We start from the raw sequence: 27,373 nt of genomic DNA, 5'->3' as shown, positions 1-27,373 counted from the left end.
CTTGAATCTGTTGGCAGATTTTCTAAGACACCCATGACCTCATAGCACATGTAAAGTACTTCAGTATGTTGCCTGCTGCCAAGCAGTGTGTAAGTGTGAGCACAGGTGTGCACCACAGCATCTGCAGGTGTAAGGCTAATGTTCTTTCATGCCTTGGAGGTCAAATTAGAATCCATTTTACACTCTAAGATATGAGAAAGATTCATTAAAGCTCAGTATAGGTGTCATCTTTCCACTACCCTTCCTTTCCTCCTTGTGTCGCCATGTCTAGTCTGAAGCACATCTTCACCCTGGGTGGGGTTCTACTGTAGAAGGGCTTAAACTTCCTCTCACAGTGCCTTCCAGGACTCTAGAATTAGCTGCTAGAATCATAGCTTCATGACTGCATACCAGGAAACCCAGACCTTGGTTTTAGGACTTGTCGCAGCAGTTTGCTCTAGAGGTATTATGTGTGTGTGTGGGGGGGGGGAGGAGGAAAGGAGGAGGGAGGGTTTCCTGAACTGTAATCATCTGCTCTGATTTGTTTCAGTTTTCTCTCAATAATTTCTCCAGTTATCTATTGAGATTACTTTGAACTTTGTCCCATTTTCCAAAATATGCCTTTCTTCCACCTGTATGTATAATCTATAAATACAAGATCATTAAACAAGATCATAAGAAATTCATTAAAGAAAGAAAATGGCTACTCCATTTCCATCACCCAATCTGGTCACCCACAAAAGACACAATTACAAAATATATATAGAGAAAGAATAAGTAGGAGACCAAAAAAAATCCTGGTTTTAGTCATCATCATCATCATCATCAGGGTGCCTGTGAGGAATGTGGAAAGAAAGAACTGGAAACTTTATATCCCTGGGCTACAATACTGTCAGATCTAGACCCCTTTTTATAATAACCCCTTAAGTATTTTGAAATGAAATTCATAATCATAACATCTTCCTACACATACAAATGGAAAGAAATCAATATACTTCCTTCACTGGGTTATTGGGGGGGAAAAGAAATTAAAAAGAAAAGTAATTTATAATGCTTCATTCAGTCTTTCCCTATGTGAAAGCTGAGACACAACTCTACTAGAAAATAGTGAGTTATCTGGGTGGGCATTCATGTCTTAGTCTTCTAAAGAATACATTTGGATTTAAGGGAAGTAAGATCATATTGAAGTGACACTTCTTAAACTTTTATAGCACTTGACATTTTGAAATGAAGGCCAAGTAAATGTGCTTCCCTGTGAACGTAGAAGGGCACTGTGAATTGTGTAGTCTGAACCTCCACACAGCAGCATTGACCATTGGGATGTGACCTTCAGAAATGGGCAACAGTGGTCCAGATGGAACGCAGTACAGTCTTCCCCAGATGGACAGGGAACTGGCATTCCTAGAATGCCACAGTACAGATGAGGTCATTTGGAATCAGTTTCCGTCGCTAGAGATGCTGTTGTGGATGCCATGACTCAGCGTGGTACAGGTCTTCATGGACCTCCTCATCTCCACCTCCTGTGGGCACGCTTCCTGTCACCAGGACAACCCTGCCACATGTATCCATTTGCAAAAATGAATATGCTCCCTGAAATGACTATGTCTCCATCAAGAACCACCTCTTTACCGGAAGTTATGTTGATAAAAATGCAATTCAAAATAACTTGTTGCATTGATGAGGAAAGTCCCCTCAGAGGAGACCAACAATAAATAAAAGTAAACAAGTAGACACAAAAATGAAGGATAGAATTGCTTTGACAGAAATAACCGGGGTGGCTTGTGAGAGAGTGGTAGAACGGGACAGTGAAGTTATTTGAGTGCCCACAGGGACTGCTCTCTGGGGAATGAGTGCTGTGAAAATTCAGTTATGTGAGGAGCAGAAGAAGACTTTTGTCAAGGAAACGTGGGGTTTTCTCTGTATTGCTCCTCATAGGACATAGCACAATTCTTGGACTATTTCTTGAGGACTTCCTTTTTGGCAGGGGAAGGGCAGTATTGGAAATTGAATTGAAGGCTTTGTTCTTGCTAGGCAGGCCCTCTACCACTTGAGCCAGGCTCCTAGCCCTTTTTTGCCTTTGTGTTTCAGGTAGGATCTCACACTTTTTCTCTGGCTGACCTCTGACAGTGATCCTCCTCCCTCCACCTCCCAATTAGCTGAGATTACAAGGGTGTCCCACCGCACCTGGCCTCTTGGGCACCTCTTGTTGCTACATGCCAAGTATTCAAGTTGGATAGATGGATGATCTCCCTAGTGGACTCAAGCAAGTAAGTGTGGTTTTGTTTATTGTAAACTCACACAGTCACATAAATATCAGGCATGAAGCAAGTGCTCAATATATTTTATTAAATTGATCAACTCTGACTCTTTGTGTATTTTTAATATATAAAGTACCTAATGTCTGAATGGCAAGACACACAGTTCAGTGGAGATAGACTAGAGGCCTGGAAAGATGGGAGCAGAAAAATCAATGTGTTTATTGACCACTCATCAGTTGGGTCTTCTATGTTGGGAATGGGCTCCCTGGTTGAAGTAAAGCAAAAATGTGTTTCTTTTGTGCTTTTGTTGAATTTCCCTTAGTAAATCCTGAATGCCTGAACAAGATACTTATCATAAAGAATAGATAAAAGATTTTGTAGTTGCTTTTTGTTTTTTGGTACTGGGTATTTAACCAAGGACTTTGTGCCTACTAGGTACGCTCTTTATTGCTGAATTACATCCTCAAGCCCAGGTGAAGTAATTTTAAAGCAACCTAGAATCATGTTTAGGGATAGGTGCTGGTGGGTCACACCTGTAATCCTAGCTACTCAAGAAGTTAAGATCTGAGGATCTCAGTTCAAAGCCAGCCCAGGCAGGAAAGTCCATGAGACTCTTGCTTCCAATTAACCACTAGGAAACTATAAGTGGAACTGTGGCTCAGAGTGTTAGAGTTCTAGCCTTGAGCAGAAAAGCTCAGGGACAATGCCCTGAGTTTGAGTCCCACAACTGACAAAAAAGAAGAAAAGAAAAAAAACATAGAATAATGTTTAGGGAGCAGAAAATGCATTATTACAGGCTTGATAGACAGTGAGAAAAACCTCTTCTACAGCGGGTAATATGTACTCTACCAAAATAGTTCCCAATCTATGAGTTAGGCAAAGGGGTTTAAGGAGCAAGCACAACAGACCCAGGAGCAGTGCCTCAAGCTTAAACGATATGTTTTCCTATTCCTTCTCCATAGGATCATGGCAGATCACCTTGACCTTCTCCTAGGAGTGGTGCTCGTGGCTGGTCCTGTGTTTGGAACTTCTCCTTGCTCCTTTGATGGCGTGATAGCCTTATTTCGTTTCTGCAACTTCACCCAGATTCCCCCGATCCCCAACAGCACAGAGACCCTCCTTCTAAGCTTCAACTACATCACGACAGTCACTGCCACATCATTCCCCTTCCTGCAGCAGCTCCAGCTGCTAGAGCTTGGAACCCAGTACACTCCCTTGACAATTGGCAAAGAGGCCTTCAGAAACCTGCCCAATCTTAAGATCCTGGACCTGGGCAAAAGTCATGTGGACTTCTTGCATCCAGATGCTTTTCAGGGATTATCACGACTGTTTGAACTTAGACTGTTTGCCTGTGGCCTCTCTGATGTTGTCTTACGAGATGGCTATTTCAGAAATTTAAGTGCTTTAACTCGCTTGGACCTCTCCATGAACAAGATCAGTAGCCTTTCCCTACATTCTTCCTTTCAGGAATTGAATTCCTTACAGTCTATAGACTTTTCTTTCAATCAAATACTCACTGTATGTGAGGATGAGCTCAAACCCCTCCAAGGAAAAGTGTTCTCTTGGTTCAGCCTCAAAGCTAATAACCTGTACATCAGAGTCTTGGTGGATTGGGAGAAGTGCATGAATCCATTCAGAAGCATGCAGCTGGACACGCTTGACGTTTCTGGCAATGGCTGGACAGCCATCATCACGGAAAACTTTTGCAATGCCATCTGGGGAAGCAAGGTCTCCTCTTTGATTCTGGACCACCATACTATGGGTTCTGGCTTTGGATTCCAAAACATCAAAGATCCTGATGAGAACACATTTGCTGGCCTGGCCCAAAGTTCCGTAGCACGCTTGGATCTTTCACATGGTTTTATCTTCTCCTTGAAATCCCTAGTCTTTCAGAAGCTCAAGAACTTGAAAGTTCTGAATCTGTCCTACAACAAGATAAACACAATTGCAGTAAATGCATTTTATGGGCTCGACAGCCTCCAGATTCTCAATGTATCTTATAACCTTTTAGGGGAACTTTATAATTCCAACTTCTATGGGCTACCAGGAGTAGTTTACATTGACCTTCGAATGAATCACATTGGGATCATTCAAAGAGAAACGTTCACATTCCTTGCGAAATTACAGACCTTGGATCTCCGGGACAATGCTCTTAATAGCATTGATTTTATTCCAAGCATACCTACTATCTTCCTGGGTGGAAATAAACTGGTGACTTTGGCAAACATCGGCTTTACAGCCAACTTTATCCAGTTGGCTGAGAACAAGCTAGAAAATCTGGCAGAGCTCTATTTCCTCCTCCAGATACCTGATCTCCAGATTCTCATTTTAAATCAGAATCGTCTTTCCTCTTGTAAGCCACAAAATCTTCCTTCAAGAAATCTCAGCCTACAACAACTCTACCTTGGAGAAAATATGCTGCAACTTGCCTGGGAAACTGGATCCTGCTGGGATATTTTTAAGGGTCTTTTCAATCTCCAAGTTCTATATCTGAATAATAACTACCTTAACTTCCTTCCACCTGGTGTATTTAGCGACCTGATCGCCTTAAGGGGGCTTAGCCTCCACTCCAACAGGCTGACCATTCTTTCACCTAACAGTTTACCTGCTAATCTAGAGGTCCTAGATATATCCAGGAACCAGCTTCTATCTCCAGATCCTGGTTTATTTACATCACTTAGGTTCTTGGACATAACTCATAACAAGTTCATTTGTGAATGTGAACTTAGTGCTTTTGTACATTGGCTCAACCAAACCAATGTCACCATACATGGCTCTCCCACCGAGATATACTGCATGTACCCAGACTCATTTGTAGGGGTTTCTCTGTACAATGTTTCCACAGTCGGCTGTGATATAGAAGAGGTCTTAAAGAACCTAAGGTTTTCTCTTTTCCTCTTGTTCACGGTCACACTGATTCTGTTCCTCATGACCATCCTCATACTCACAAAGTTCCGGGGGGTTTGTTTCAGCTGTTACAATACAGTCTGGAGATTGGTATTCAAAGACCAGGCCCAGGGAACAGAGTCTGATATGTACAAATATGATGCCTATTTTTGCTTCAGTAGCAAAGATTTTGAATGGGTACAGAATGCTTTGCTTAAACATTTGGACACTCAGTACTGTGACCAAAACAGATTCAACCTGTGTTTTGAAGAAAGAGATTTTGTCCCTGGAGAAAACCACATAACCAATATCCAGGCAGCGGTCTGGAGCAGCAGGAAGACTGTGTGCCTTGTGAGTAGACACTTCCTTAGGGACGGGTGGTGCCTAGAAGCCTTCAGTTATGCCCAGAGCAAGTGTTTATCTGATCTCAACAGTGTCCTCATCATGGTGGTTGTCGGGTCCCTGTCACAGTACCAACTGATGAAACATAAGAGTATCAGAGGATTCGTCCAGAAGCAGCAGTATTTGAGGTGGCCGGAGGATCTTCAGGATGTTGGCTGGTTTCTCGATAAACTCTCCCAACACATCCTAAAGAAAGAAAGAGGACAGAAGGAAGATGGTCACATTCCATTACAAACGATAACCACCATCTCCTAGCAAACGAGCCATTTCATTGGTTGCCCGAATAATCCTTCACTTTCTATGTGCCTCAGGTTACTCTATATTGGGCTCCCTTTCCTGCTATGAAACATCAGTCTCTTGATTTTAATGTCAACACAGTGTTTTTGTCTCACTGAGTGTCAAACAGAAAATAAGAGGTCTAGAAAATTGAAACTGTCTCTAGAGGTCCTCACTATTGATTTCCTTTCAGACCCACCAATACTGGATCGAGTACAGACGTCTCCTAGTCATAGCAAGGGAACTGTGGAGGAGCATCTTGGGAGAATGGGCTATCCTATGAATCTTAGCTGTCTGGGTCCTGCAACACAGTGCTACATAGGAAATAACTCGAAGAAATGCACTTCTTCCTTTGGATACGGGAACAAATCCAGGGCTGGGTGCTTGTCACACTCCATCTTAGGGATAAGAGGTGGCTTCAAAGAAGCTGAGTGAGAATGACACTATATCCTTGATGATGTATCTCTGTGGCCAGGATGTATTTCTTGTCCTGACTCTCTGCTCCTCCAGGTTGACTCCTTAGAGGCAGGTCATGATTGTTCTGTTTTGTGTAACCTTTCTTTCAGCCTGACACTTGATATTAGAATACAGGCCTGACACACACGGATCCTGGGTTGAATTCTGATGCTGCAGCCGATTAGCTCTGTAACATCAAGGATGTTACTGAGGCCCAGCTTCCTCACCTGTAGGCATAACAGTCTCTACCTCACAAAGCTGCTGTGGAAATGATACTGGCCAAGAATGTCAGGGCCTCTGGAGTCTTCCCCTTGGTTGACTTCATGGCCACACCATAGTATACACACTAAAGGGCCTCTAGAAACAATCACAATTTCTTTTGCTTTGTACTTTTGTTAATCCTAAAAAGAGTCTAAACATATTTTATACCCCAATCTTTCTTTTTTATTGAAATAGAAATGTTTTATTGTCAAAGCATTAAAAAAAATTTAAGCCAAAGAAAATGTGTCATACATACCCCTTGCTTCACATTTAGTCCACAACCAACACACACCCAGGCCAGCTACTGAAGCTTGAGAAGTAGCCAAAGGCCTGGAACTCACTGTTCCAAAATGTTATTCCCTGCCCCTGCACAGAGAGAGAGAAAGTCTCATCCCAGCTTCTTAGAGCCACTTCTGACTGGTGGGTCTAGACCTAGCAATGGAATTATTCTTATAGAAACGAACCCCACTCTACTGCTTTATTCTAGAACATTCCCCCATTTGTTTCCATCTATTCTTCATGTCTTCAAAATACAGCTCATGAAGTTCCCGGAAATCCCTCCAAAGCTCTCTCTTACCTTTTGTAACAACTCTTTTAAAACTAGCACTTAGGACTTCCTGCCTGACTTGAGGGTTGTGGGTCTGGCTGACTGGCCCCCTCCTCAGCTATAAATTCCATGAGCAAACATCATCTGCCACATCCAAACCTTGCTGGCGTAACAGGTCACACACTTGGTTTCAGGATCACACACCTGCATATTTTGTCTGTGCTTCTTCCTCTACTGAATCTCTTCTCCTTTTCCCCATCCCTGGTCTTTTGGTGAATTTCCTATCTTCGCACTGACTTCAGATCTCTGCTACTGAAATGTGACCTTGTGCCACTGTGTTTAGTGTGGATGAAGACTACCCTATCTGAACTCCCTGAGGGCAGGGCCTTGTGCTGCTGGTCTGTGTGTTTATGGCTCAGAATGGGACCTGGCCCATGGTGCTTGCTTAATAAATACCCAAAGTGCATTATGAGTCCTGGCCTTCCTTATATCAGTGCCTGTGACTCTTAGATCTCTGGATGTGGGAGTGGAGGGAGGGAGGGCTGGGCTGTGCAAACGTTGAGTGGCAGATGAAAGGGAAAGATCCCGTGAGTTCTAAGAAGCCCATCAAGCTGCATTGCATGGATTAAAGCTCCTGGGACAGTCACAGTCTAGACCAGCAGCCAGGAGTTGGACTAGAGTTGAAGGATGAGGGATGAAGGGAATCTGATGAATCTGCAGGGAGCCCAGTCCTCTTGGAGATATAGTAGAACAAGCCCAAAGCACTGCTTCCTGCCAGTGACAGTTACCACTACAGCTCAAGAAGACTATGGAAGACAATCACCTACCCACACCTCTACCATGCTGCAAGGGCCAGCATGATGCCAAATAGGCCTCCCTATCAGAACACAAGGACAGAACTTCTGTGGGCAAGAGTTGCCAGTTGGGGATAGGTGTGTGGGACTAGGGTGGAAGCCTGCTGCAGCAGAGGCCTTAGAGACGGTGACCATGTCATTTTTCCAATCCCTCCCTGGGACATTGAAATGGCAAATGTGGATGTACCCTTCCCCTGTGAAAGAGGTCATCTCATAGCTTTTCTCTAGCCCCACACTTAAAATCACAACATCAGGCCCACACTGAAAAATACCTTGTGTGATTTGTATGCTGAGTTTGTAGGAAACTTCTTCACACCACATCATACATTCTGACCACTATTAAATTCAACACACCACTCTAATCTATTCCACAAATTCTCTTTTCTAGTAAAGATCCAACATCTTCTTAATTTATTTAATTTTTTCTCCATGGATCTTTCCATCACCAGATCCAACATCTGGAATTTTTTTTGAGGCCATTTCCCAAATCCTTTATATGAGTTGTTACACATTTAACTAAGAAGAAAGACAGCAAGCAGAGCTGTGATAGGAGTGAATTACGGGGCAGTCAGCTGTGACCTTGTGTGCTGAGAAGTCTTTCCAGCACTCGCTTCACAGCAGTTCAAAGTCAGAGAAAAGCAGAGAAGAAAGTCAGCATTCCATCACTATAGCAAATGTCCTTTTAGGAAGAGAAAGGTCACTGTGGTGAGTATATCTGGTAGAGCATAGATAGTCATCTCAGAGACAGAGTGTGTGTGTGTCCCACATTTTAGAGGGCATGTTCCCAATGACCTAAAGACCTCTCACTAGGCTCCATCTCTCAAAATTCCCTCCATCTCCCAATAGTGCCATTCTGGGGACCCAGCCTTTAATATTCATGCCTCTGGAGGGGGCACTTCCCAGATCCAAAGTATGGTATCCATAGAGCATAGTCTTTGGGGTCCATGCCAAAATAGGAACCACTGCAATTCCATCCAAGAATACCTAGAGCTTGCTGTATTTGAATGGAAACTATCTGGCAATCTTAGAATATTTATCAGGGCTGTGAAAACTTCAAAAAGAATCCTACTCTTCATCCCAAACACAACTGACTGAAAATTACTTGCCAGCCACGCACATTTGTCATGAATAATATTTTAGGTAGTCTTGATATCATATTAAAATGAATGTGGCTTAAAGAATTAAATCACATAATAACTATATTGGAAAGATAAAGAGGTTATGGAATAGAGGTATATGGTAGCTAAATGTTCATCTACCACAACAAAAAATACCAACAGAAGCTATTGGTAATATTAAACGGGAAATAACATTTTGCATATATATTTAGATGTATGGAAATGCCAGAAGAAGAAAAAAACTTGACAAGTTAACACTAATTGCTTAAGAGAATTCTGCTCATTTCTTCCATAGGAAAAGCAGTTGAAATCAGTGTTTTTAGACTGGACTTAAAGGCACTGGAAAACTTCAGAGCAGTTTAATAGGGCCATGATCTAAGAGAAAGAAATCAAGACTCCCCCACAGTATAATCCTTGTTTTCACTGTATTTGATGTTGGTATAATTTGTGGAGGGGAAAGGAAAAAACAAAATGTTTAAATAGGGATATAGGTGTACCCATTGCAACAATGAGATGTACAAGACGTTACGTCGAAAAATGAACTTTACAACTTTGTCAGGGAGAGTGGGGGGGTGGGGGGGGAAGATGGGAAGGGATGGGAAGGGGAAACAAAGGAGGAAGCAACAATGCTTGATTAGAAACGTACTCATTACCTTGCCCATGTAATTGTAACCCCTCTGTATGGTATTTTCACAATAAAAAAAAAGAAATCAAGAGAGATGATTACATTGAAATGAAAATCAATAAAGATCATCAAGAAATGGAGAAATAAAACAGTGTGGAAGAAGGAATTTATAATAGGTGCATCTGAAATAGACTCATAAAAAAGCATGTCTATAATTCAACAAGAAAAAGACAATCAAGTAAAACTGGGAGGAAACTGAAGAATCTCCCAGGAAGATATCCAATGCCCAGCAATAAAATGAAAGGATGTCCTATCTCCTTTAGTCATCAGAGAAATGCAAACCAGAGCCACATTGTGATACCACAGCACACCTTCCAGAATGACTAAAATTAAGGTGAGGGACAGAGTCAGCTAGCAGCAAAGACACAGAACAATTGAAACTCTGCTTTGTCATTGGTCAATATGTAAATTCATACCTTTTATTTAAAGCAGTATCCCCTAAAATTGAATCTACATGTACCCCATGATTCTACGGCTTCACTCACAAGTTTATCCACACCAGAAATCCATAAAAACACTCTCTAGGACGCTGCAGAGTACTTTTGCTGCATTATGTGTAGTAATCAACACTAGAAACAACCCACATGTCCATTAGCCATAAAATGGACACACTGTTATAAATGAAAAAATAATACAGAAATTAGAACCAATTACAACTGCACCCAACAACATGCATGAATCTCACATAAACCTGAAGTTCAAGAGGCAAATCATATGGAGGAATTCCATTTCTGGACATTTTCAAAAGGTGAAGCTCGTCATGGTGATAGCAATGATCATGGTTACCTTTGGGGAGTGTGGAGGGGACTTGAACACTGGCCCTGTCCCATTTCTTGACCTGGGCAATGGTGCCTGGCATGCACACTTTGTGATTATGCATTTTATCCCCACTGATTAATTCTCTGCAAGGCCTTATTCTTTTTTTTTTTTAATTTAAAAAGCACTATCAGGGAGCTGGGAAGGTGGCTCAGTGGTAGAGTGCTTGCCTTGCATGCATGAGACCCTGGGTTCGATTCCTCAGCACCACATACACAGAAAAAGCTGGAAGTGGGTGCTATGGCTCAAGTGGTAGACTGCTAGCCTTGAGCTGAAAGAACTCAGGACAGTGCCCAGGCCGAGTTCAAGCTCCACGACCAGCAAAAAAAAAAAAAAAAAGCACTATCAGGCACTGGTGACATATATCTGTAATCCCAGCCTCAGGAGGCTGAGATCTGAGGAACATGGTTCAAAACCAGGCTAAGCAAAAATGTCCATGGGACTCTTATCTCTAACTACCAGGAAAACAAAAACAAAAGTAAAAACCAGAAATGAAGCTGTGACTCAAATTGGTAGAACACTAGCCTCATGAACAAAAGCTTAGAGACAGCACCTGAGTTCAAACCCCAGGACCAGCATAAATAACAAACAAACAACTAAATAGTAGGAGGTAGAAAAAAATCCTTTGGCTAAAGGACTAGAAAAACACAAAATAAACCAGCTCATAATGAGGTAGTGGATATTTTTCCCCCAGACACCTTAATATTTAGGGTTGGCCTCTAAGACAAATGTGTTTCTTTCCTCTGCCCACACCAAAGGAAAAGCATATGAGCATTTACTGGCTCCTACTTAGGGAGACCAGCAGGGACAGGAGATTGCAAACTTTTGTTATGAGTCTGATCTTATTTAATGTTCTAAATACTTTGTTTAAATGTGTGAATATGAACAGTTTCATTAATAATAACTACAATAGGAAAAAAAAGATGTACTTATAGAAAATCAAGATGATCATTTCTGCTTGTGAAGAAGGCAGGGAATATAGACAGAACCGGCGAGCATTGTAATTTGTTTATGAGACAGGCTCAGGCTGAACTGTCATCCTGTTTCAGTTTCTAAGTACTGGGATTACAGCTATGTGCCACTCATCCTGTTTCAGTTTCTAAGTACTGGGATTACAGCTATGTGCCACTATGTCTGACTCATAATTTTTAAATTAAGGCAAAAAGAAAGAAAAAATGACTTTAACAGGTGAATATACATGTATATAAGATATATGTATATATGCATAAATTCAGATACATATCTAATCTTTTGCTCAATTTTCTTTTTCTTGGGATTAAAGGAATTTTCGATCCATTTTATTCAGCAATGGCCACAATAACTTCCATTTAGATAGAGCTTTTGAGAAATGAAACACTTTTATTTTACAGAAACTTCCATGGAAAGACCTCACAAAGGCTCTTGTGGTACTCACAGGTGCTCACACAAGTCTGACAAGGTGGCTTTATTCCTGAAACTTGGGGACCTGATCCAAGTGGAAGGAAAATTCCGATTCTCTTCCCAATTCAGGCCATTCACCACCACAGGGCTCTGTTTCCATGTCTCCCCCTGCCCAAGTGCCAACCCCACCCCTCATCTCCCCAGGATGGTCACCTCACTGACATGTGATAAAAGCCAATGACATCATGTCTCATTTGGGCCCAAGCACCCTTTGGGAAAGCAGGTACTTTGGCAGAGAGGAGGCTGAGACATTTTTCTGCTGCACCGACTTGGGTTTTCTGTTCAAGTAGCCCTCGGGGCCTAACACTTGAGGCCACCTCCATGATTTTTCCAATGACCTAGGCCATTTATTGGCTTCTAGAGCTTTCCCAGCTGCAGAGTGTTATATGACCAGCATCTTCTAAGTCTGGGGTCATACCAAGCCTGGAAGTCTTTACAAATATAAGTCACCAGTGGTTTCTGGGGACTGTTCCCCATGAAAACAAAAGAAGCATTTTGGAGAAGGAGCTAGAAATCTCCATTGATGCTAAGGAGAGAGTCAGGCTTGCGTGTCACACAGAGGAGCAAGCGCTGATGTGAGGAATCACGGGGAAAGGTGTCACCCACCCTGCCCAAGCCACAGCCCTAAAGTGAGCATTGGGTACCTAGCTGAGATCCTCCTCGGAAACAGCCACAGAAGATGCTCTGGCCTTGGAGCTGACCCAAGTTGTAGTGTTATATAACCCCTGGGTGCTTTATATTTTGGTTCATGGTCGGTGTTTTCCACCAGCAATCAAAAGTAGCTTGGCCAAATGTGGTAGTATAGGCCAATAATCCCAGCATACAAGGGGTAGGAAGGATCACAAGTTCAAAGCTGATCTGGCCTATATATACTTTTTCCTCAAAAAATACAAGGACCCATCTTCAGCATTGAAAAATGAAATGAAATTTAAAAAGTAGCAATGCTCAGCATAATTTACAGCATAAAGTAGATGTGAAATGCGGTGTGCACAGAGGGGAACCTGTTGTATAAGCTGAACATGTAGGTTTCCCAGCACTCCGTGGATGTGTCTCCAGTTCTCCTGGACTTCAGACTTCATTCTTTGTTCGTGGAGATGAATCTGAGCTCCTTGGAGGCCTATACAATGTCTCTAGAAATCTGAGAAGGAAATCACTAAGCTGTGTTAAAAAAAAAAGGCAACAAAATGAACATGTCCTAAAAGTATCCTTCAGTGTCTGGTACCCCTGTAATTACTACCTCAGTCAAGACATAGACTATTTTTACCATTCTGAAATGTAGATGGAACAGGGCTGTGATTGCCAGAGTCCCTCACAAACCCTGCCCACAAATCTGCCCCTGCTGATGAAACATCCCAAGACAGCCCAAGATCCCCCAAAGCGTCTGACCGAATAAAATTCCTGTGATTGGGCCAGGTGCTGGTGGCTCACACCTGTAATCCTACTTACTTAGGAGGCTGAGTGCCGAGGATCACGGTTCAAAGTCAGCCCAGGCAGGAAAGTCCATGAGACTCTCATCTCTAAGCCACCAGAAAACTGGAAGTGGCATTGTAGGTCAAGTAGTAGAGCGCTAGCCTTGAGCTGAAGAACCCAGTACCCAGGCCCAGAGTTCAAGCCCCATGACTGACAAAAACAAAACAAAACAAAAAAATTCCTGTGACTGCACTGGTGCCACACCCTGATAACCAAGACATGTGTCCTGCAAAGAACAGATATAGAGGATGAGGAGGATGACCTACAATGTTCCCTTTGGGCCCCACAATGCCCAGAATCTCATGACTGCCCATTCTCTGTGGAATGCATGCACACGTTCATCTCAGCAACTCTTAAAAATGCTGGAATGCATGATCTTCTATTATAGAAGCCCCATCTATCAATCAACAACCTATCAGAGTTCATGCCAAAGACACCCTAGTTCCACTCAGTGACCAACCCACCATCTTTCTTTCTTTCCATCTTTCTTTCCATCTTTCCATCTCTCCTTCCTTCCTTCTCTCCTTCTTTCCCTCCCTTCCTCCCTCACTCCCTCCCTTCTTTCTTTCCTTTTTCTTTTCTTCCTTCCTTTCTTTCTTCATCTCTCCTTCCTTCCTTCTCTCCTTCTTTCCCTCCCTTCCTCCCTCACTCCCTCCCTTCTTTCTTTCCTTTTTCTTTTCTTCCTTCCTTTCTTTCTTTCTTTTTACCTCCATAGCTTTGTCTAAAAGCTAGATTTAGCCAAGGAGCTTTGGGAAATCCCATGCCCTACTTTATACCACAGACCAATAGCACCAGGCTCTCTGCTGGAGGAGAGATGGGCACCCCTAAGGCCTGCATGCTTTGTAGACTGTACTGTGACTCCAGCATGCCCCAAGGTTTTGCTTAGATGCTCTCAGTAACTTTTAGTAACTTTTAGTACTAACCCTTCTATTCTAATTACTTCTCCACACAGTTGCCAGAGGGATTTTCCAACAACAAATCCAGTCATGCTCTCTTCCAGATTTCAAATTTTTAAGAACTTCCTTGCTTTTTTTTAAAAATAGGATTGAATGCAGAACCTACACCTTAGTTTGTAAGGCTGTTACTAGGGTGTGAGATGTGTCCAGCAGGGGCCACCTGCAACACCTTCACACCTGAATGCCCCTGGACTTGCATGGAGGAACCGCAGCTAGGCAGACAGATGAGAGAGGTCACTCGACTCAAAAGGAGCAGTAATGTGCCAAGTCATAGATGAATTGACCTGGAAGCCAGAGAGCAGCGCACATTCACTGTAATACCTGTCAAGATTGTTCTGGAAGGTTGCATGTTTTCAGGGAGCCTGCTCTTTTTCTGCTAGTTTCTGCTTTATCTCTGCCCTGAGTGATCAACATGAGAACTTGTCTGACATATAGGAAAAAATGTCTGTAAAGGAAGGAAAGAAGGAAGGCCTGCCTGTAGATAAGGCAGGAGGGCTTACAGCCAGGCTCCCCCAAGAGCCAAGAAAGAGGAGAACAAAGTGATGGTCATGATTGATTCCATGCTAAGCATTTAAGCCTGTCCTAAGAACAAGGAGATGCCATTGAAGGGGTTTAAGCTGAAAGGACATGACCGATTAGTATTTTGAGGAACGAATCCTGCTGCAGTGAAGGATGGGCTGCAAAGACACTGCCAGAGAACAGAGGATTTGGGTTCATAGACTTTTTCTTTCCTTTAGAAATGGAGGCAGAGGAAGATGAGGATGAAGGAAATAAGGCTCTCGCAGGTGGTAGCCAGGACTCTGAGAAATGGAGGTGGCAGGCATGCTAGGGTTATAAGTAAAGCAGGGGAGGAGGGGTTACAGTGGGCCATGAGCCTGAGAGGCAGTGTACCTGAGAGATCTAGAGGAAATCACTTTGGCCTCAGTTTCCCTGTCTGTGGAACTATAGTAGTACGAGTTCTGAGGCTCAGGGTTCAGTGAGAAGGCAACTGCAGGCACTCCTACAAGACCTATATGCAGTGGATGCTTGATAGGTTAACCATGGTTATTATTGCAAAGCAAAGAAGCTAGAGTCAGGCAGGCCAGCAAGTAGGGGACAGATTGGGATAATGGATTGGAAGTGAAACTGTGAGAAGCCTTGACTTCTGGCAGGGATCACTGGAACCCATGGATGAAGGCTTGAAGAGAGTTAAAGTTGACCCACGACAGCCCCCAAGGACTTCGGAACCACTCGAGTACAGGAAGTAGTCTACCATGGTATCTTAGAATTAGAGGCCTTAATCCAAGCCACGCAATTTGTAGAGCAAAGGAAAGAGGAGAGTAAGCTTGTAGAGTCCTCCATACCAAAGGAGAGTGTACATCAGGATGGAAAGAATACAGATTGAGAAAATAAAGGATCAAAGACCCAGGAAAACAGGCCTTTAAGGAAAGAGTACTAAAGATGTTGAATGAAGGGACTAAGGAGTGACTGAAGATGTAGGGATGAGTGAAGACAGAGAATTCACACCAAAGCCAGGTGGCTGGTCATGAATACGACACTAAACATAAAGCTTTCCAACAATCCCATTCCTGGACATTCACCCAAATAACCACAAACCAGCTCACTCTAAAGCCACTAGGACAACCATGTTCCTTGCAGCATTGATTACCATAGCTAAGATAGGGGATCAACCCAAATACCCCTCAGTGGATGAATTGATCAGGCAAATGCTATATGTATATATGTATAGCTTCCATCAGAAAGAAGGGCACCACCCCATTCATAAGGAAATGGAGACTTAGAAAAAATTATACTACGTGAAGTTAGCCAGACCCAGAGAAACAAAGGTTGCATGGTTTCCCTCATTTGTAATAACTAGAATATGTCTAGGATATTCCTTGGAGAGGACCGCAATAGCTTAATAGCTATGTGCATATGACCATATAAAATGATGCTTATCAAAATGAACTCCAAGAAATGAACAGAAGAGGTTTTATTTTTATCGTATTGCTTGCAGTTATTTTTTTCTTTCTATTTTCCCTTTGATTTATTCCCTGATGTTGCTGTTTTTTTTTTTTATTTCTGTACCCTTTGTCTCGTATATGTTTATCTGATTTAGGGAAGGGTGGGGAAAAGATTGAATCAATTCAACAGTATACTTGCTAGACACTTTGTTGGAAATGAACTTTACAACTTGGTGAGGAGGAGAGTTGGAAGGGGAAAAGTGGGAGAAAATAAGGGAACAGATAACACTGTTCAAAAAGAAATGTACTCTGTACTTAACTTATGTAACTGTAACTCCTCTGTGCACTACCTTTACAATAAAACTTAAATAGATGGATGGATGGATGGATAGATGGATGGATGGATGGGTGGGTGGCCATTGTCAAGTATAGCATGGAAATCCAAAAAAAGATAAGGCCTGAGAAATATTGCATTGGTTTGGACTACATGAAAGTCACCAGTGAACTCAGAACAATGTGGAGAAACTCTAGGACAGCTTGAGGACCACCAGATACTGCTGAGGAGCCCACCAAATGATGCAAATAATATAACTGATAAAATTTCTGTGGCTAAATAAATTGGCACCAAGTCCCAATAACCAGGCTTCTCATCCACTAAAGCAGAACTCTCACCCAGTGCATATGCACAGGGAACAAGGACCATGACCCTACAATGGCCATCAGGCCCTATGATGCTCAGGACTTTCATTCAAGACTACCTAGTCTCTATGAAGAGTAGTCACACAGTCTTCCCGGAGGCCCTGACAACCCAGGCATGCACAGAAGTACATCCGTTGTAGAAGCTCCACCTGTCAATCAACCTGCCCATTAGAGTTTGCACCCAACTCCACCAATGACTGAACCACTTGCCATCTTGACACCTCTATTAAGGTAAAGGTGGGTGTCACTCTTGCCACTGCAGTGTAGTGCTTTTGCACGGCCCTTCCCTATGCATCTCTGTCTTGCTCAGTTCTTTGTTCAGGACACATGGGACTTAGAACCAAGACCCTGAGGTGAGACTCCCATCCTTGAGATTTCCATCTAGTAACGCCAAATTCATGCATGTACCCTACCCATGGCTAAAATTAATGGTCATGTCTGTGTAATAGCCTCCTTTCTTTTCCATATCTCTTTCTTAATAAACTCTCCTATCACTTTCACTATGGTCATGTCTTGCCTGAATTCTTGTCTTGCAAGACACAAAGGACTAAGGTTAATAGCTGTGCTTGTTTGCCAGTGGCAGATGGAGTGAGGGTGGGCGGAGGAGATAAACTGCCCAGGGCTATGTCTTTAGACTAGGCTATAAGGATATTTTTGAACCTGGGAGAAATAGAAGCCAAATATAAAATAGGATAAAATTACTAGTCTTTATAGAGCTGGCTACAACCTTATTGCAGAAAAAAAAAGCACTTCAATTGTTTTTCATTTACATCCCAAACCTACTCCCCCATTAGCACACAGCAAATTCCTTCATGGCAGAATTAATCCTTTAGTGTTTCATTTTGTTTTTATTTGATTGACTGGGGCTAGAACTCAGGGCCAAGGCACTGTGTCCTTTCACATTTTGGTTTGTTTGTTCTCAAACCTAGTGCTCCATTACTTAAGCCACAGCTCTACTTCTGCCTTTTTGTTGATTTAGTGGAGCGATTATTCTTAGGAGAGGATCACAAGGGCTCAATAGCTATGAGCACGCGATCATACAAAATGCTTATCGAAATGCACTCCAAGAAATGGAAACAAGAGGTTTCTTATTGTATTTTTTGCGGTTCTTTTTTTTCCTTTTCCTTTTGTTACTGATTTTTTTTCTGTACCCTTTGTCCTATATGCAAGTTATCTGATTTGGGGAGGGGAATGGGAAGCACTGAAATTGTGGGACAAAAGGTGAACCAATTCAGCAGTGATACTAGATACTATGTTGGAAATGAACTATACTACTTGGCAGGGGTGGGGGGGGATAGGGAAGGGAAAAACTAGGAGAAAATGAGAAAAGGGGTAACATTGTTCAAAAATAAATGTACTCATTACCTGACTTATGTAACTATAACCTCTCTGTATATCACCTTTACAATAGAAATTAATCATAATTTTTAAAAAGAGTCTTGTGGATTTTCCTTCTTGGGCTTGCTTCAAATCCCAATCCCTTGATCTTAGCCTTTTGAGTAGCTAGGGTTGCAGATGTGAACCACTGGTGCCTAGCTGTTTCATTTGTATGTAAAGGACCATTTTCATTAGTATTTTCAGTTATAATGAATGTGTGTGTGCGTGCGTGTGTGTGTGTGTGTACGCGCGCGCGTGCACGCAATGTGAGTGAACACATGCATATCTAATTTCATCTTGTCTAAACTTTTCAGTTTGGAAACTTAAGCCATCCAGATCCGTAATGGAAAGAAATGCTCACTTCATATAAAAATCTGAGGAGGAGGGGAGCAAACTGTGGATCTGTTATATATTTTATGTGTTTGCCAGCAGTGCCATAATTGACATTACAGTGAACACTGAGGGATTCTTTCTCCTCCAGATCCCTCCTTGTTAATTAATTGCACTGAACTTTATGAAAAAAAAAAGTTTTCCTTGAAGGTTTTCAGCATCTGAGTCAGTCTTGGAGTGACTCTTTGAGGGGAAAAAGTGAGTTAATATTACTTCAACTGTTTGTGAGGGTGGGATACTGGAAAACACACACACACACACACACACACACACACACACACACTGTTTTCTTCCTTTTTGTTAAATGAGCAGCAAGAGAAAAAACACTGACCTATTTTTACACTCACATAAGTGATTAGCAGGGACATTATCTATCAACTCCACCCTTGGCAAAGGCTGGGGCTGACATCTTTGAAGAGGCAAACCCAGCTAGCTTATGAAAGAAAAAGTCCACAGACATCACAAAAGTTTCAAAACCCACACGGGAACCTAGAGAAAAACAAACAAACTAACATTTCCCTACCAAAATCAAAGGATATTGCCAAGTGCTGTTTCTTTTAGTTAAAAAACAAGTTTTGTAACCTCTCTGTACAGCATCTTTACAATAAAATATTTTTTTTAAAAAAAGGCCTTAAAGAAAAAAGAAGTCAAGCAACAATGCAACATTTATCACTGGCATCGTGATAAGAAAGGACCAGACTCTTAAGCCTGCACTTCAAAAAGCCAGACACCTGACAGGACTCCAGAGACAATTGTAAGAGATTTTTCTGACTAATGTGGGTATTTGAAATCTTCATTTCCCAGCGACATAGAAGCTAAACAACAACCCCTAAGAAAAGTAAGGAGGCCAAATGGATTTGAGTTCCAAAAGCACACCTAGGAATCCCAACATGGTAGATCTCCCATTTACAAAAAAAAAAAAATCTTGGGCCAGGCACCCAGGGGCTCATACCTGTAATCAAGCTACTCAGGAGGCAGAGATCTGAGGATCGTGGTTTGAAGCCAGCCTAGGTAGAAAAGTCTGTGAAACATCTTATCTCCACTGAAATGATCAAAAACAGCCAGAAGAAGAGCTGTGGCTCAAGTGGTAGAACACTAACCTTGAGCAAAAGAAGCTCAGGGACAGTGCCCAAGCCCCAGGACTGGTACACACACACACACACACATACACACACACAATCTCAGATATGCTCAAAGACAAATTGTGATTCTAACAACTAGACAAGGAAAAAAGTCAGCCTTGACTGGGTTTATCGATCAGGGATGAGCTTGTCCCACATCGACCAGAGGCTAGAGCTGCTTTCCCAAACCTGTGAGTTTGGAGGTGAGCAGCGCCTTGAGAAAAGAAAGGGCCAGAAACTGAATAAATTTCGAAGTTGGGAATCAGAGGGCCCAAGTTTCAAAACACAGATCCAATCATCACTGCTAAAGCAAGTTACCTCTATAACCTCTATACATCCCAATTATGTTATTTTTTTAAAATCAGAGCTGTGTTTGAGGCCTGGCACAAACAAAACATGTGTCCAATAAATGGGAGTTGCAGATACCAGTAGTGGGAGCAGAGAAAGCCAAGCCATGCATTTTACCTCTGGGTTTGGTGCTTGTTTTAGTCTGGGTTGGGATTTGTTGGAGATAAGAGTTTTACTAGGTGGCCCTCCAACTCCTGATCCTGTTGGTTCTACTTCCTGACTTCTGGGATTACAGGCATGAACCATCATACCTGGCCTCTTCTGACTTGTACATTAAGCAGTCCCAGCTTCTTCAAACCTCAATCCTCTCATCTGGGAAATGGGACCATAGCTATTCTACTTCAAGTACTTGTATGCTCCACATGCTCTCTACTGGATCAGCTAAGAAATACACATGGTATACAAACTGTCCACAAACTGCAAAGTACCATAAATGTTTATTTTTACTCTCGTTACATGCTACAGGAATGTAAAATGCATAAATATGTATTCAGCCCTAATAATATGCATGTGCTGAGAGCTGCTGTCCTACAGCAGGACTGTGCCCCAGCACCTGGGCTGATCCTGACGTAGTCTTCTGTGGTAGCACACACCTGCAATCCCAGCGATCTGGAAGGCAAAGGCAGAAGGATCGCGAGTTCAGTCAAGTCTGGTCTCAAACACACAAGGACTGAGACTGGGGGCTCAAGCAGAAGGGCGCTTGCTTATTTTCCATCCTATCCACTGACACCCATCTCCCCTTGCTATGAACCCTACTCTCTGAAACCCATCAAGCTCGGTCTCTTTCCTATACGCAGGAACCCCTATACTTATGACAATAGCCCCCCCTCCCCAGAAATACAATCTTACTGTCCTGCTGTGACAAATATTACACGTACTTTTTTAATTTAAAAAAAAATGGTTTGCCAGTCCTGGGGCTTGAACTCAGGGCCTGGGCACTGTCCCTGAGCTGCTTCTGCTCAAGGCTAGCACTCTACTAGTTGAGCCACAGTATGGCTTCCAGCTCTTTCTGTGTATGTGGTACTGAGGAATCGAACCCAGGGCTTCGTGCATGCAAGGCAAGCACTCTACCACTGAGGCACCTTCCCAACCCCACAAGTACTTTTTGTTTTTCCTTCAACAGCGTGCCACAGTCATAGAGCCCGCTGATGACATTGCTCTCAGCAGCACCAGGTCCCCGGTGGGACGAAGGGCAGCTAAGGTCCCATCGAATTACCGGCCCACTGGCACACCACCTCCCTGGCAGCCCGGAACTCACACAACCTGGTTCCTGGAACAGCTTCAACGAAGCTCCGTGTCCACCACTACCCCACTGCCCTTCCTTACTATGACCATGTTCTCTGGCCCCAGGTCTCATCCACATCCCTCACTTACCATGTGGCCCCGCGCCAGCCCCAGATTTTTACCTTCCCAAAGTTTTCCTCCAGCTGGAGGGGTCATTTGTCTCCCAGCATGGCCCTGGCTAAAAGCCTGTGTCACCAGATCTGGGGATTATGAGCTCGTTCCCTAAAGCGTTACACTCCATCTCCAACACCTTGTCCCAGGGACCATTATCATCTGCTTCAAATGGAATTTACGAAGTGGGAAGAGATTCTCAGAGATGCTCCAGGAAATTCCACTTCTTTGGTCTGTAAAGAAAACAGCTGCTCAGAGCAACCTGGTGTAGACCAGACTATGAGGGCAAAGTCTTCAGCCCTGTCTGAGGGCTTGAGGCCAGAAGATGCAACCGTTGGCCTTTCAAGACCTTCTAGTGACTTCCAGACCCTCCAAGGATGAATCAATTTTATTTTTCTTTTAGAAACTCTATACCTCTGTGTGTATGTGTGTGTGGTGTGGGGTGTGTGTGTGTGTGTATGTTTGTGTGTGTGTGTGTGTGTGTGTGTGTGTGTGCATGCACTAGATCTGGAGCTTGAACTCGGGGTTTGGGTGCTGTCCCTGAACTTTTATGCTCAAAGCTAGCATTCTACCACTTGAGTCATACAGCTCCACTTCTAGCTTTTTGGTGGTTAATTGGAGATAGGAGTTTCACAAATTTCCCTGTTCAAACCATAAGCCTTAGATCTCAGCCTCCTGATTAGCTAGGATTATAGGAGTGAACTACTGGTGTCCAGCTCAGTCGTCATTGTTTTTAAGTATATATTAATCATGCAAAGCCATTTCACTGTGGCACTTCACACAGCCATGTACAGTAATTTATTTTTATCAGATTGATTCCCTTGTTTACTCTCACTTTCCCAATTCCCCATCTTCTGTTATTCAACAGCTTCTGGTGAGTTTTGCCATCTTCATTCACAGATATTTCAGTAATTGTTCACCCTTTAATCTTCTTTCCCTTCCCTTCCCTGCAATCCTTTCCAACAGTCCCCCAACGGTTCCACGTATCTGCGTGCATTCAAGCATAAGTTTACATATGTATATAGTTATCTTTTACGTCTAGCTTCCACATATGAAAGAAAACCTGTGATGTGTGTCCTTCTGAACCTGACATACTACACTTAACCTGATGATCTCCAGTCCAGCCATTTCCCCATAAGCAATAACAATTTCGTTCTGTTTCATGCCCAGATAATACTCCATTGCTGAGTAGCTGGAGCTATAGGTAAGCAAGACTGTGCCTAGCTCTCTACTCAACAATCCCAACATCTCTTGCTTTTTCCTTTCCTTTTTCTTTTTTTGTTTTTTTGGGGTTTTTTGGGTTTTTGAGATATCGTCTCGCTATGTAGTGCAGGATTCCCTAGAATGTATTATGTAGCCCAGGCTAGCCTTAAATTGTGATCCTCCTCCCTCAGCCTCCCACATGCTCCTCTATGTTCTTCAGGATTCTAAGCCATCTTCCAGTTCAGAATTCCCACTCAAAATTCCATTCCACTTTCAAATTTCAGTTAGCAGAAGGAAAAGTACAATGACTGACCAATCATTGTTACAGGCCAAAACATGCCCACCTAAAATGCATAGCTTTAAGTCCTGATTCACAGTATCTCAGAATAGGACCTTATTTAGAGATGGGATCTTTAGAAAAGTTTTAAAAAATGGTATTATAATGTGGGCCCTGATTCAGTTTAAAAAGGAGGCCCACAGGGAGAAGACCCTGTGCTTCTGCAGGTGATTATCTACAAGCCAAAGAGAGAGCCCGGAGCACATCCTCCTCGTTCTCTTCAGAAGGACCTGCTCTGCTGGCATCATGATCTCCGGCTTCCAGCCTCAGGACTATGACATCATTATTTGCCATTGTTTAAGACCCCTCATTCTACATTGCTAAAGTGGCCCTGGCAAGCTCACACCCCACTCCCCACCCCCAAAGAAGGGAAACAGCAAAAGCAAAGAACTAAGGCCGCTAGACAAGGAGGCAGTGGCCCTCTCCCCCGAAGGTTTCTAAGAGAGCTGAGCCCTGAATTATAGATATCACTTCCTCTTTGTACCACTGAGGCTGAAGGTGATATGTGGCCCCTCCAGGTTCTGCTCAGGCCTGCAGCCTTCCCCCACTCTCGCCCCCCCCCGCCCATCCCCCAGCCAGCTCTGAACTGATGTCAGCTTTATTCTGGATCTGCATCTTTACTTTGGGACTGGAACTTCTTCTGCCACTGGTATCGCTCTGAGGGTATCCAGTCACATACCAGATGCTCTCAGGGCTGGGAGCAACCAAGCCTCTCCGTATCTGTTCCTTCTATCAAACAGGACTTGTGCTTCCCACCACGTCCATAATCTGAATGTTGAAGGATCCTTCAATGATGGCTGAACGATTGAATGGAATGGTCTGCTGACTAACAGTTGGGTCAGGGGTGGTGGGAAATGGTTATCTTAGGATCCTGAGAAAAATAATCCCAATGGAAGTGCAAGCTTCCAGGACTGCTTTATTTTCCTCTCTATGGATGGGTCCCCAGAAGTTCTGAAGAACTATGCAGTCCACACCCCGACCTGGGTAGGAGAAAGGCTGATTCTCCTTAGAGTCAGGCTGGATGGGCTCATTTTTCCCAAGACCTCTGCGGCCATCTTCCTCGTTGCCCCCCAGGTGGCGCTGTAGGACCACATCCCTGAGCAGCATCCTCAGCCCCTAGGCTGCTGAGGCCCTTCCTGACCCAAGGGAGAGCAAAGCTTAGACTCAATGAAGGCCTGACCTTCTCCCAGCACCCCAAAACTTTCTGGAGCCTTCTAAGCCCAATTGACTCAAAGGCATCTAGCATGCCTCTGCCATCTGACGTCATAAGTGACACTAGGCTGTGAGGCTGGCTGCTGGAATTCACACTCCCCCAGCTGGCCTGAGCCCAGGGCTCTGCTTGGCCTGTGCTTGGCCTGTTTCTAGAAACTTGACCAACACCACACTGACAGAGCTTTGGCCTCTGGGGAGGGAAACCCCCACGAGGCTCAAGCTCACAAAAATAAACAACAACAAACCAAAACAAACAAAAATCACTAAAAACAGGCTTTTCACAGATGGAGCCATCTGGCTGGGAACGCAGCCCGCGCCTCCCACCCACATTCCTTCTGTTGTTCCTCCACAGGACTCCAATGACACTGCACACACACACACACACACACACACACACACACACACACACACACACACACTCACACCACGATCATCCGGGAAGTGTAATCCCCCAGACTTAGCTCTGTGTTAACTCCTCCCTGATGTGGTAACAGCTCATTCATCCATGCGTTGTCTTATGTCAGGCTGCAGAGTGTGACTACAGGCCCCGGTCCACTTGCAGAGGGCAGCACAAATGGGAAGAAGCTGGGGACTCTGATAAACGCACGTTGCCTCAGGGCCTTTGCTATTTTCCTTTGCTCTGTGCTACTGAAAGTAAAGACCACCATTTATGAAGTCACAGAAAGGGAAAAGTTCAAGCTGACAAACCTCAGACTACACCTTTTATATGGTCAGTGCCTACATTTGCCCCCCCAACCCTGAAACTTTCCTTCCCTGTTTTTGTAGGCTCTGATGAGCACGAGCAACACTTTGCCTGGAATCCTGGTCCTTGCACCCCTCAGAGTGCATAGGACAGGATCTCATGGCCTCAGAAGCAAGCCAGAAGCAGAAGCCAGTGAGCATTTGGAAGGCAAGAAGCAAGAAATCCCACCGTGCTGACTGTACCAATGTGGCAGGAAGGCCATGTCAGACTCCCTGGCCTCCTCTAGGCCTGGCTGCTTAAGCCCTGCTGCTCAGCACAGCCAAGGTGGTATAAGAACCCAAGAGAAAATGAAGATAGAGATGTCTCCAACCCTGTGACTGGGCCCTAGAAAAGGGCTCCTTGAAGCACAGGGAGGCTGGAGTCCAGTCCTGTGGTAGGGGACAGTGGTAAATGCTAACTTAGGAAGCAAGGTCTGAGAATGTGGCTTAGTGGTAGAGTGCTTGCCTAGCACACATGAAGCCCTGGGTTCAATTCCCTGGTATCACATAAACAGAAAAAGTCAAAGTGGTCCTTTGGCTCAAGTGGCAGAGTGCTAGCCTTTTGCAAAAGAAGCTCAGAGACAGTGCTCAAGGCCCTAAATTCAAGCCCCAGGTCTAGCAAAAAGCGGGGGTAGAGGGGTAAAAGACACCACATACCTCATGGGGTGTTCTAAGATGAAAAGAGAACTTGGCAGCTGTACTTGCGGTCTCTCCTTGGTGTCCTGATTCTACCCAAGCAGATCAAACTGGAAATGCTCAGCATCATGAGTGTAGATGCAACTGGTCATCAGTTTGCTGCCTAATAAGGTAAGGACTCCCTGAATTCACCCACCCATTCCTTTCTCTATGGTGGTCACAAGGGCAACTAGGGGAAGGCCCCCAAATGAAGGGTTACCAGTGTTTGTTGGAATAGAGGATGACCACGGTGCAAGGCATCTTGGGAGCTGAAAGTTTGGCCCCCTGCACACACTGGAATTTGTTCTGATTCTTCAGGCTGGGAAGCTAGAGCTTCAGCTTGGCCATTTCTAGGGATGGCTCTTCCCTCCATTTAAAAAATGAGCCTACTCCATTCTTGGAGAATGTATCCTCCATTCTTAAATGGATGTAAGATTTGCTTGTCTGAATTCTACCTCTGATTCTGTACAGAGGGGCCTTCTCATTCCAACAGGAGAATGACCTGAATCTCAGTTCCTAAGCTCTGCTGTGAAGGGCTATTTGATGCAGCTGGTACAGGAAAGAAACTACGTGGGTCCAAAGCCGTCTGCTTCTTTTTAGGTGCTATGGGTTGGCGCTTTGAATGTTTTCCTCAAGACCCATATGCTAAAATCTTGGTCATCAGCAGATGGCACTGTCGGGAAGTGGCAAAATCACTAGTAGGTTGGGCCTAGTGGGAGTAAGTTAGGGCATTGGGGGTGTGACCTTGAAGGGAATATTGGAACGCTCTCTCTTCCTCCTCTTGGCTTCCTGGCCACCATGTAGCAGGTTATTCTACCACATGTTCCCACCCTGATGTCCTGGGCTGCCACAGACCTAAGAGCAACAGGGCCAAGCAAGCACAGGCAGAAACCTGTGGAGCTAGGAGCCAAATTAAACGTTCCCTCCTTTTCAGTTCATTATCTCAGGTATTTGCCACGTTGACAGAAAGCTAACTAACACACTGGGAAATCACCCCGAGCACCTGGCATATGGGACAAGGCGGGGTTTTCTGTATCTCAGGTTCTGTGTGTGGGTCGAAAAGCTTGTAGCCTCGGGGATGTTCAAGGCTCCCACGCTCCTTTCCATGGAGCAGGCAGAACACAGAGGACCTGGTGTTTGGCAGGCAGCCCCTCCTTCTTGTCATCCATCGTGTCCTCCATGCAGGAGCCCAGCTTTCTTCCTTCACCTGCCTCTGAATAGGCTGGAGGACCTAGCTAGACCAACAGAAGGGACTAGATCCTCTACACCTAGGCCCCTTTCTCTCTGGGGAAGTCATGCTGCAAATCCCTTCTGAGCAGCCTGAATGATGAGAGCTCACACAGGACAGTGGCTTCTTTTCTCTCCCCCTAATCACCTGTAGTCATTGTCCGGGTTCTAGGTGTGCCATGGCTGGTGCCAGTCCAACCTCACAAACCCTCCCTTTTTTCCTCAGACTTCCTCTGCTCCCGATCCCTCTGCCCACTGCCCTAGCCGGGCAGGTGCTGGTCTGAGCCTTCCACTTCCCTCT

At 44.0% G+C, this 27,373-nt stretch overlaps 1 protein-coding gene across 1 annotated transcript; it reads left to right on the top strand.

The window, feature by feature from the left end:
- Positions 1-3,203: 3,203 nt before the first annotated feature.
- Tlr5 (toll-like receptor 5) lies at positions 3,204-5,920 on the top strand. Its single transcript, XM_013014975.1, has one exon. It carries the CDS (start codon positions 3,204-3,206, stop codon positions 5,778-5,780), a length of 2,577 nt encoding a protein of 858 aa, XP_012870429.1. The 3' UTR covers positions 5,781-5,920.
- The last annotated feature ends 21,453 nt before the right edge of the window (positions 5,921-27,373 follow it).

The sequence above is a fragment of the Dipodomys ordii genome, unplaced genomic scaffold, assembly GCF_000151885.1.
Source record: "Dipodomys ordii isolate 6190 unplaced genomic scaffold, Dord_2.0 Scaffold26, whole genome shotgun sequence".
NCBI lineage: Eukaryota > Metazoa > Chordata > Mammalia > Rodentia > Heteromyidae > Dipodomys > Dipodomys ordii.
The sequence above is the reverse complement of the archived record's forward strand: the minus strand, read 5'-3'. Positions and strand labels throughout refer to the sequence as shown.